Source organism: Etheostoma cragini, chromosome 21 (assembly GCF_013103735.1).
Source record: "Etheostoma cragini isolate CJK2018 chromosome 21, CSU_Ecrag_1.0, whole genome shotgun sequence".
NCBI lineage: Eukaryota > Metazoa > Chordata > Actinopteri > Perciformes > Percidae > Etheostoma > Etheostoma cragini.
The window spans coordinates 13870735-13882707 of record NC_048427.1 but is presented as its reverse complement, the minus strand read 5'-3'; the positions used below and the strand labels follow the sequence as shown (position 1 = coordinate 13882707).

The window sequence follows — 11973 nt, the reverse complement described above, 5'->3', positions numbered from 1 at the left end:
GTGGCGACTTTTTACTTCTACTCCTTACATTTTTACACAAATATCGGTACTTTCTACTCCTTACATTTTACAAAATTGGCTCGTTACTTTAGTTTTTACAAGAGGTTGTCATGTCGGACAATAGCGCATACACGCGCGACACACCGCGAGCGGGTGCGCGCGCCACACGGAGAAAAGAGTGAGAGAAATGAAAAAGAGATAAGCTGTCCGGAGGATAACCAGCTGAGATTGTGTGTGAGAGTCTTTGAGAACTGTAAGTCGTATAACTCATGTTGTCAGTTCACTTAAGTCTATTTTTGGTCTATAGTTCTTCACATTTAAAGTAAGTTAGCTAGTCGTTTTGGTGTGTTCTTCACCTTTTAGCTAGGTTGCACGTTGGTCTTAATGAAGCATCAACACTTTCACCAGCTTTATTCGCATTAGTTCTTTTTTTTTTACCGAACTTCAAATGCATTAGTTCAGTTGACGAGTGGATGGAAACTTAGCTAGAGAGAAGTTGTCTCCGTCTGTTTTAACAGACACACCTGGGTCCAAGTTGGACACCAGAATCAGGTTTAATCCAGTCCTAATCTAGTTATTAACTTTCACATAATTTCACTGGAGTTATCCTTATTATTGTTTACGTCATCAATACCATATTCAATCTAAACGGATGGGAATACATCTACTGTACGTTGCAGTTGACGCACGATTAAGACAACTCAACAGATTCAGCATTGTGCATTAATTCACAGCAAATCATTGAGGCTTGATGGCACTAACGTTAGCACATAGTAGTATGGATGGTGTTAACGTTAGCACATAGTAGTATGGAGGGCAACATGATATAAAATGAAGAAAACATTCCCAAGACATTCCCATCATCCTCAGCCTTATCTGAGAGAGATGTTTGAGACAGAAGGCATCAAGAAGGACTCCTGGCCAATGTGCTGGGGAACTTCTTCATTAATATCTGTTTAGTCATTCATATTTTAATCCTTTATTTTATTTCCAGAAGCCGTATTTGAGCACACACATAAATGTAGTTTCATTTTTATGTTAGGGGGAAAGATTAAAAATAAAAACTGCAACTGTGAATTCTCACAGAATCACAACTGAATTCATATCTTGCTAATAAGTCAGAATCTTATTAACCTGGAGTCCCAGTCTCTGTCATAATAATCATATATTTAGGCCTATTGGCAGACATCCATTTAAAATGTAGCCATTGAGACCGTGTCCTCCATGTCCACTGAAGTTCCTCAGCATCTCTATAGTAACGTCTGTGTGCTCCAGGTAGCTTTCGCACGGCTACTTTTACTTTTACACTTTAAGTAAATTTCCAAGCCTGTACTTTGTTACTTTTACTTGAGTAAAGAAGTTTAATCAGTACTTCCACCTTTACCAGAGTAATTTTTAACACAAGTATCTGTACTTCTACTTAAGTATGAAAGTGAGTACTTTTGTCATCTCTGGTTAAATATGGAATTCACTCTGGCACATTTCCTTACAACTTGTTTGGGGAAATCCTCCCATTAGGCTATAAAACCAACCTCACTGAGGACATCTTGTGTCCCTCTGATAATCATGAATTCCTGTGCGGCATCTTAGAGTATGTCTGAATCTCTCAAGAGGACATGGAGCATGTACAAAGCCACATGAAAGAGAGAATGCCTTATCGTCTTGTGTAAGAATCTTCAGCAGCTTTATTAAAACTCCATTTGAGGATCCACACAGGGGAGAAACCATACAGCTGCAAAGTCTCGGCAGAGAATTTTGTAAGACCTTTTGACCCAAGTAATTAAGAAGTTGACAAGCCCCCGAAAGGAAACGGATCTCTAGCTTCAATCTTCCAGAGGCATAATGCATTTGGCCTCTAACAAAAGCTTGTCATAGTCATTTTTAGAATGTTAGTGTGGGTTTTTGGTCTCAGATTAATCAATCAGTGTTCAAAAAGTCTCCAAAGTTTCAAACAATTTGAACACTTTGAAGATGGTTATATGTCTGCTTATCTTTGGTGTCTGCATACTGTAGGTCATAATGGATTTATGTAGGATTAGATTAACAAATGGAAACAGCTACTGTGAGTGTTTGGAGGTGATCACTGTGTAGTTTCTAGCTTGTACTATAATGTATATTATAATATTAAATCTGACTTTCTTCTCTTGTGGGTGGCCCATTAGGCTCTTTTGAAATATAAAGTACTGTTTCTGAATTTAGATGCATGGCATATTTTACACATATTTGATCATTGTTCTAGCATTTCCACCAAGTGTCTGCATTCAAAATTATTGTAATATTGTTATTCATTTTCCACTTTTCAGGTGTGGATCTCTGACAGCTTTTCTGTATGATGCTGCTGACTGTCACACTAATGCATCAATCATTACAATTGTGTGTAGAAATCAAACAGAAGGTCTTCATTATTCATTAAAAAAATGATCGCTAATTGTCATATTTACCCAATTAAATAACTTGATTTCAGTGTGTCCAAGCAAGTATTACCAATTGTTGAATGTTACCAAAGTGCGCTCCTCTTCCTTTTTTTTGTACAATTATAATATAATAGTATAATTTTGAGCTATGCTCAAATTTTTATTTAGTATTTCCTTGTCATAGCAATTTTTTTTTACTTTGCTCTTATCTGATGATGGTATGCACTTTGCAAAACAGGAGATTAAGCCTAGCTTTTTAAAACAATTAAAAAAAACTCACATGCTACGTTGTTAGAGTTCAACCAACAAAACAAGCAACATTAGTAATTCGGGATTCTTTATTCGTCAATGTTTTGTTATGATGCCACTTTTATTTTATTATCATTGCAGCACAGGACCCCCCCCCCCCCCCCCCCCCCCCCCCCCCCCCCATCATTTATACACAGCGCTTACATATACAGTAGCTATGATCAGGCTTTTGCAAACTTGGGAACAAGTAGCCCCTGATATTCGCACTATTACAGATGTAGCTCATATCTGTTTAGTCTGGCTTTTAATAAGTAGCCACAGTGGTGTGACAATTTCATTCTTCTGTTTCTTTGTAACCTTTTCTGATTTTACTGTTTTATATGTTTACACTTTTGTATTGTATGATATGTGTTTTTTTTAACCTTGGTTTCTGATGTTAAGCACATTGGATACAGGTGGTTGCTGTAAAGTGCTATATAAATACATTTTGATATGATTTGATTTGATGTGAGAGCCGGGTTGTCCTGTCAGTGTCCAGGGGGAGGTGGTGCTGTCTGGCAGATATGCTGCTGTTTGCTAACGTTATTTCCTGCTGCTCTCTGTGTGCTGCCAGTGGCAGAGGTGAGCCTCTGCTGCCTGCTGTTCACTCGGCTCCTGCTCTGCGCTGCTCTGCTGTGGGAGAAAGCGGCCGACGGATTATCCAGCTCGGTAACGTTAGCTCGGTAGCTCGTTTGCTAACGGGTCAAGACCACAACCGAGAAGAGCCATGAAAAGCCGCCGGAGCCACTGAAAGCTATTAACGGCTTAATTCGGGACTTTAATGTACGGAAATATACAAATAAGGAGGTTCGCGGGTCATGCAGTCGCCTCCAACGGGAACTTTTCTCTAGAATTTCCACTTGGGAAAGGCTAGCTTAAGTGCTAGCGAGGCTACAAACTATTTTTAATTGGCTTTGGGCTCAATGGCTCCTGCTTGTTTTTCCCTGTCATAGCGACAGCTTGGGAAATTAAAACAGGGAGAGGCCCTTCATGACAAACCAAAGCCCGGTTTTGAAGCGTAACTTCGGAAGACTAGACTGACAAGGGACCAACAATGAAGAAGCAGTTCAATCGGATGAAACAGCTCGCCAATCAAACAGTTGGCAGGCAAGTATTGAAGTCAGCGTTGTTTACTGTTAACCGGAAAGCTAAACTTAGCAAACGCACTTTCTTTTGGTCTTTCTCACCTGAACGCCAAGGCTTGTCAATTAAATGTAACTGTTAACCGTCCCCTAAACTTCTCATTGGCTTTCTTACTATCAGTCATGGCAGTGAAATGAAAAGAGAGAATCTAATCATTTGGTTGTGTTGACAGACTGTAAGGACAGTTTAAATCTGATAAAAAGTTGCTTTTAATGTCTGAAAAACAGCTTAAAAGGACATGCCACGTAAATCAAATGGTTGTGGGAATGCTTTACTTATGCCTGTTTGCAATACTCCTCCACACTGCTCTCTGAACCCAGATGTCAAAAACAACACAAATATCACAAAAATGCTAGTTACCCAACAGGCCAAATATTGTCAAAAGTAAAAAATATATATATATTATAAACCCCTTTTCAACGATATGTGATATTAGGAAAAACCCAGGTGTTCAATAACATTATTGATGGCTTCTTTCCATGTCCTGGGATTGTGCATGCTGACTCACTGGAGTAGATACTGGGATACGTATTAGAACTGAGCCATCTTTAATGTTTTCTTACTATGACAAGTCAAAATGTGTACTGTAAAACAGGTCTATTGGATACACTGTTTAGGATTTTTTAAGCTGATATAAACTGCTAACAGACACCAAATTATGATGTATTGGGGAGGGAGGTGGGTAACAAGTCTAATATACTGCAGAAGTGGATGAGCTCTTATATTATACTCTGCACCATACAGCAAGGTTCACTTTCACTCCGTGCTTATAAAGTGGCGGTAAGAGCCTTCCCCATTTGTGAAACAATAGATGCTCATCTTCAACCAGACATCAAACTTAAACATATAAAATGGATTAATGTGCGTAAGTGATGGATAAGTGTCTGTCTCCACTCCAACCATTATCTCCCTCTGAACTCATAACACACTGCAGTGTCTAAGCTATTAAGTGAATGAATCCACCCTCTGAAAATATATAACTCCGAACAATGACGATGCATTCAGCAGTGTTTACGCTTGTTAACTAGAGCCACCATGGTGATGCTGCTGTGTGAGGACACACAGTGTCCCTCTGTAACTGAAGTAGCATGGCTTCCAGCCTGGCCTTGTGTTGACAGGAGGGTGCGACACACCAAATGATGTTTTTGTCATGACAGTTTGGCTCTCATTTTGTGTGTATGTCAATTATGTGGTTGCTAATGTGTGCCAACAGTGTTTGGCACCTCAGGCGAACAGCGGGTGCAGCCGAGTACTGTCTGAATGGTAACAGAAAAAAGCTACCGGCAGGCTGAAAACCATAATGTGTCATTTCAAATTAGGCAAAGGCAGCATTGCTACAGAGTATAGTTTCCACTTTTAAAAAGCATGAACTATTTCCATGTTAACATAGAATTTCAGTTGCCTTTCATATGTAGAGAAAAGTTGCTTTATCTTTCCTGCATTCCACATAATCTGAACGGGATTAGAGGTTGCTAGAAAAAAAAAAGGCATAACATTTGCGATGTAAAAAATATATAGTTCTATGTATTTATTAAAGCATGACGTGTAGGCTATGGCCTTTTATCAGGAGTACACATTTTTTAAATAAATTACTTTGGGCTCTGGTACTTTGTGGCACAGCTGTAGTACTCATAATTTCCTTACTACAGTATACCAGCAGTAAATTAGAACCGAAGACAATGTAATGCAGAAAACAGGTGTGTGCTTGGGGGGGTAGTGCCTTTCTCTTGTCACTTGTATTCACATACAGGGTTAAACCCTTCAAGCACTCATACACATGGCCTTCTGTGAAAGCGTGCTTTCTCTGCTTTGTCCATTAAGTTTGCATCTGCAAAAGTTTTGAGTGGAAAAGCCCTCTCAGCTGCCCCCTGGGTTCCTGTGATTGTGCAAAGCCAGAACACTGTGTCCAGCATGCCGCCGCTCTGAGGAAGTCTCTCCTTCTTCTTCTACAAACAGGAAACTGCCTCCCAGAGACGGCGCTTTCTAGAGAACAGGAGAGAGAAATCTGGGGAGATTGATGTGGAGAGAGAGTGTGTAACTGAGATGCAGGGAAAAAAACGTATGTGACTCATGCCAGGGAACATGTCAAGAACTTTTATGTCTTTGTGGAAGCAAATTTCAGTTTGGCCAGATTTAACTCTCTGGCCCTAAAAATGCTTTGCTTTTGCTTGCTGCAAGTTAACAATGTCAGATAATTAACCTCTTTTAAAGAAGATGGCATATATATAGTGTATTATAGGCAATAACAGATATCTGCATAAAGATAAACTAACAACCATGCTCCACAGACTGAGAATACACTCAATATTCTGCACTTTAAAGTTTGTTTGCTTTTAAATTCTGTTTTACTTGTGACAATGACATCACAACGGACTATCTGAAAAATCACCTTAGATACGTTGTTCTGTAGCTGAGAAAGGTGATTGATAATCTTCCAATCAAGAAGTGGGGACAGAGGCTTCTAACAATGGGTGGTTCAAAGGTAAAGGGTACAATGGTCAAGAGAATGAGGAGACCTAACAGCTGTCGGACCTAATCAGGTGAACCAATATAACATATATCTGAGATTATTTGCTGCGCCTGAACTGTTTAAAATTGTCTGTCAAGCTTTGTTCATTATCTCGCTTTACTCTAGTGAACTACTGGCAGCCGGTAGAAGTCACTCTGCGGGTTGGTTGCAAACATTTCAGAGTGGCATTTTGTGATAAATTGCGTTTCCCACCATGTTCTATAGTGGAGGCGCCCTGATTTGCCTGAAATAAGGGGGTCCTCCGCTATTGTCATTGGAAACATTTTTTAATATTTAGGCTTTTTAAAGCCATAGTTTTTAATTTGAGGAAAATACGATGCTACAGTCACTTAACATGAAGACTGGTAACAGGGAAACAGGATTGATGCTAGAATGGAGTCACCAAACAAAAATAGTATTTTGTGCAAGTGTCAACACTTGGGCCTCAACTTGATTATTTGAACCCTGTTACAACGCTTACTTTGAGTTTAGATTGGTTGGTTGCAGCATGAGCATGACGCCAATCAATTTTTCAATACAGCCTTGAGCTCACAGCAGTGTGATGAATGAATGAACTCTTTAACTACAGGCGCCTCCATTCTGTAGCTCAGTGGTTGCCACAGTGGGGTCAACTAAATCACAACTGGTTGAATTATCAAACCCCTGTACTTAAACCGAGAGATGTGACAGTTGCATCATAACCAAGTCTTTCCCTTGAATCCAAAGTTTTAATTTTTTTTTTTTTTTTTTTTTTTTAGGATTCACCTAAATATTTACTGTTTATACAGTACCGCTGACGTCAACTACATCATATATGGATATGAGTTATTTTTTTACGTTTTCCAGAAAAACAGACCGAAAGCAGAACATTCAGAAACTACATGTTGTTTACTACTTTACAAATGAAATCAATTTCAAACCGACTGACTGCAATGTCCATTCAGCTAAGAAAGCAATTCATTTTTAGAAATGGCTCATGATATATTGTCTCTAGAAGTGTATTATTCAACTTTTGTCTTGGTTAAAGAAGGAAAATAAATGTACACAATACTATCAAATTGCAAACCTTCTAGAATCACAATAAATGAAAATTGCAAAACTAATCAAATCACGAAAGAATCAAATTGGGACAGAAGCACATTGTCCTAGCCCTAATATTCAAAAACAACAGTGTTCTTTCTAGCACAATGCTGTGCTTTCTAATGTGGAGCTATTGTATTTGGAAGTCATTGATTCACATAAGGGGGAGTTGTGTTGAAAAGCCACTTTTCCCACAGGGATCAGCAAAATGTCACCGTTAACTTAACCAGCCAGGTGACTCTGGGCGTTCTCCCGGTGTCTCACCAGGCCAGTGCCTCGAGGACAAAGATACGTGTCAGCTGGGATCCCTTTGTTGTGCTGCTAGTGATAGACGAGACCTACAGTTTGAGGCTAGGTTGCCGTTTGTTTGCTTTAATTCCAATTTCTAAATTGATGAGGCAGAAACGTGTGGAATGACCATGGCAAATATGAGGATGTTATAGTCATTTTAATCATGATAACATCAATACTCCCCAGTTACAGGGAGCTAACGTACCATTGGGCTTCTAAACCAAAGTATCCTCTACAAACAATGTTTAGGAAAACTGAACATGTCTCATGTTCAAAATTAAAAGATTTTTTAAAAATAATGTTTGAGAAATTCTCACAATACTAGAGCTGAAACTGTTTGATGAAAATTAATTGCTGAGAATGTTGATAATTGATTAATCATACATCACAAAAATATGAAATATTGCTGATTTAAGCTTCTCAAATGTGAGGATTTGCTGTTTTTCCTTTTCTTATGCGACAGTAAACTAAATATGTTTGGCTTCTGGACAAACCAAGCTGTTTGATGACATCATGGGGTGTTTTGGGATGGTATGGTCTGCTTGTCCAATTATATCAGTGTTTTCCCTTGGCTTGTGGAAGACTAAGGTGCATGTATTTGTCATAGTATTTAGATTTCCTTTGCTTAAGAAAACAAAAGAGATTTCATTTCACTTTGGACACATTTTATTATGTGTCTAAAATGTTGGAAAAGCCTGAGCAGATAATATATAAATAACACTCAAAAAGCATAAAGACAAAACTTGCTAAAGAAGTTAACTGGGGACCAACTACAATCATTAGATCTAAATGATCAATGATTTTTACATTCATTCAGCTTAGGTGGAGCCCCAAAACAGCTTGGGTGCTTCTCCTTAATGCTTTAAAATGGAGAGGGAAACCCTGTATACATTTATTAATTGTTACAACATTGTGCCACGAAGCAAGCAGCCTGTCTTGTACTGATGCACAAGTTTATCTTAGCCTCGCTTTATCTTTATTCTTCTGCTCGTTCTTGCCCAGGTCGAAAGTAAGAGTAACAGCTCCCATAATGAGCCGCATTACGGAAATTGTATGAGTTGAGTCACTCAATTATTCTCCCAGCTCTTTTTATCTGGGTCCAGTATCCATTACCTTATGCTTTAAGCTGCCAACTGTTGCAGCCGTGAGAGGCAAACCCTCCCTAATTCTCAGCCCGCTGAGTGTGTTGGTGGGATGCTAACAGCCGCTCTATTGTGCTTATGGCTGCAGTATTCACTTACTCCCCTTTCTACTTTAATAGTAGATCACCATAGCTACCATTCTGATGTAGCTGCCACGGCTGTGAAGCGAGGATCTCATGTTGTTAAGAAGTCACATGCAGTGCACAGTGACACACTTTCTGTAAAGGCTGCTGCTGCTCCGGTGAGGCACAACAGGGTCAGCTGAGCAAAACAATTGTTTGCTGTTGCTCGTCCTCACAGCCTATTTTTATTTTTTGCCTCAGTGACACATTGCTTTTTGGGGCAGGTTCACACAAGTGTTGCTTTTATTATGCTATTAATCTAAGTGTCTTCATGTGTGTACGGATCATTCAATTACATCCAGGTTAGGGAAATATTTACAGATGCCATGAAAACACCCACACCAGGTTCTCTTGCTTACATTAACGTCAGTAAGCAGAGCTCAATTAACAGTGAAAAGCCGGTTATGTCCATTATTCTGGCCTTCTGGCTCCTGTTTGCTTGTATCCTACAGTCTGTTACAAATCCCCTTGGACGTAAGATCAATTAGCAAATAAGTCAAGTTATTTGTGTGCATATAAACATGCTCAATGGGCATAGTGCACAGGCGGTGTATAATCCATGGGCGTGTATTCATGACAGGCTAAGTCTGCATGATTTATGCACTGGTTTTTAAGATTAGGCTCATGACAGGACCACAGGAAGAGTTCTTCAGCATGTTGACTACACCAGAACATGGATTCCATATTGTGGCTTTCTAATAACACTCTGCATGCGTGTGTGCATTACAATGTGAGTTTGGCACACTTTTTTTTCCCTGCAGCTAGCTGGAAGTCTTGTCTCATCCACATGGCTGTGGATATCTTTCCATTCATCACCCATCTAGATTATTCTGGTTCTGCAGTTTTAGGAGTCTTTAACCCCCCAAAATCTCTGTATTTGTATTTCTTTCCTTAAAACCCCCAAACTATCATCTTGTCTTTCTGTTTCTCCCGGCTCCCTGCCACTATGTTTTAAATTGAAAGCAGCTGTGACAAGGTTACTATAGTTCAAAGAGAGCAGTTTTTGGAGGAGGGCCCAAGCTCAAATTTCCCAAAATGCAGGCAAACCACTGTCTACACGTCACTTCAGTTGGAAGGCTGAACTTACACTTGGAAAAGTTTGCACATTAGTTATACACAACAATACCTGCATTGTCTTTATTGTGTGCAACAGTAAAGAGAGAAAGTGATGCAGGTCCTCGGGATGAATTGAGATATCTGAGCCGATACAGATGAAATAAAGTGATTCCACCATCAGTTCATTACAGAACATTCATTAAGTTATGGCGCACTGTCAGCTCCTTTCAGCTCTACATCAGTCGTTGGCCTCGTGTTATATTGGCAGTTACCCTGAGTTGAAGTATCCGAATTGGCAACAATAGCGTAACAGTTGGATCGGTGCATGAATTCTCTGATAACCAGGCCAATAAAATAAGTGTTTGCGTGTGCATGATTGATGTAGTTAGATGTATTTGGGTCAAAGAATAACAGTACAGCTGCTGTTAGTGTCCATCTGCACTTTAAAAATCAAATATCAAGACATTGTTTACTAAATATATCAATATTGTGGCAATGTTGTATGCTTGAAAATTCTAATTGGTGCACAAAATATTTACACAATGAGATTTTTGATAAGTAATCATCAGTAATGTGGACATAATGACTAAGTGGGTAGGCAAATAGAACAGTCTGGTAAGTTCAGAACATTACATCATTTTACTGTAATGCAGCCTTTAAAACCAGGAAAAGACACGTGTGTCATATCACGATAATATATTACGATATCCGGAATTTAAGATGATATTCAGCATCATATATTGACATCGATAGGATATCAATTACATTGTGTCCAGTTCCCGATCATCTTGATTGCAGGGTTGTCCCCCAGTAGCCACCAAAGCCAGCAGCCTGTGTGAAGGTGTTGATAAGCAGCAGGATCTGAGTCCGTGTATCTTAGTCTTCTCCCTTTAAGTGAATCTAATATGTCTGACCTCTTCAAGTCTAAGAATTAGTTTGCTATTAATAGGCTCAGGCAGTGCTGCTTGGCTGCTCTGTGCACCATGAACCTTGCTAGCTGTAGCTTAAAGAAATCAAAACTCGTGCAGCTGAAATATGCCTTCTGTGTGATTTTAGTTTACCAGATTCTTTGATTCTATGTTTTATAATTATTAAATATAATTCAAGCTCGTCACAGTTCATGATTTTTTTTTAAAAACAACAACTTCATGCAGCAGTGCAGTCTAAAGAGAGACAGGTTGTCCCCCAGCCTGCTACTAAGCTGTTTGAGCCATGACAACTAATTAGAGAGACTCAGCTTTCCTGAAAACATTCCCACGAATGGCCAGGTCAATACTTGTCTCTATTTTAGTGTTCAAGCTTGAAACCAGACTTTCGGGTGCGGTGTGATTTGTCTCACAGATATTTTCACAGTGACAGCACAGTGTGTTAAAGTACAACTATGTGCTCTGTTTGTTTGTCAGTGCTAATCTGTGTGTTCTTTGTTGTTTTTTCTCACTTGCAGAGCGGAGAAAACAGAAGTCCTCAGCGATGACCTCTTACAGGTAAATCATTGATGACTGTGGAGCTCTCACCAGCTTAACAGTGGAATGGCTGCATCTGTTGGGCAGTGGCTACGGGTACATGGTACAGATTTTGTCCCTTCAGAATCAAACCAGTTTGGTTGACAATGTTCCCAAAGTATGTATATTTGGGATTAAATTAAGTCATTGGAAAAGTCATCAACTTTTCTCTGGGTATGGTGGGACAAGCTGTCCCCTATGCCTGTTTTACCGCCTGTAATTTTCTGTTTTCAACATATGTGAGAGTCTTTTTTCTCCAGGACATTCTGCATTTTAAATGCTGCACTCTGCATTTACTTGTCCTAATATTAAAATATGACCAGTATGGGATGCAGAACACCAAAACAGTGAATACTTCTTATACCATGCAAAAGAAGCCCAAAGAAGGTTAAAAATCAAGGACAACTGGACTTGGTTAAAGATGCT

General features: G+C 39.3%; 1 protein-coding gene across 6 annotated transcripts in view; it reads left to right on the top strand.

The window, feature by feature from the left end:
• Window positions 1-3208: 3208 nt before the first annotated feature.
• arhgap17a (Rho GTPase activating protein 17a) overlaps window positions 3209-11973 on the top strand; it is a 32934-nt gene continuing 24169 nt past the window's right edge. For 3 of the 6 annotated variants that reach the window (XM_034860416.1, XM_034860415.1, XM_034860418.1), the window contains exons 1-2: window positions 3210-3809; window positions 11490-11529. In XM_034860416.1, the coding sequence (XP_034716307.1) occupies window positions 3757-3809; window positions 11490-11529 (93 nt within the window). In that variant the 5' untranslated portion in view covers window positions 3210-3756. Of the gene's footprint in view, window positions 3810-11489; window positions 11605-11973 lie in introns of those variants that run through there. The other 3 variants (XM_034860420.1, XM_034860419.1, XM_034860417.1) reach the window with 2 other exon arrangements.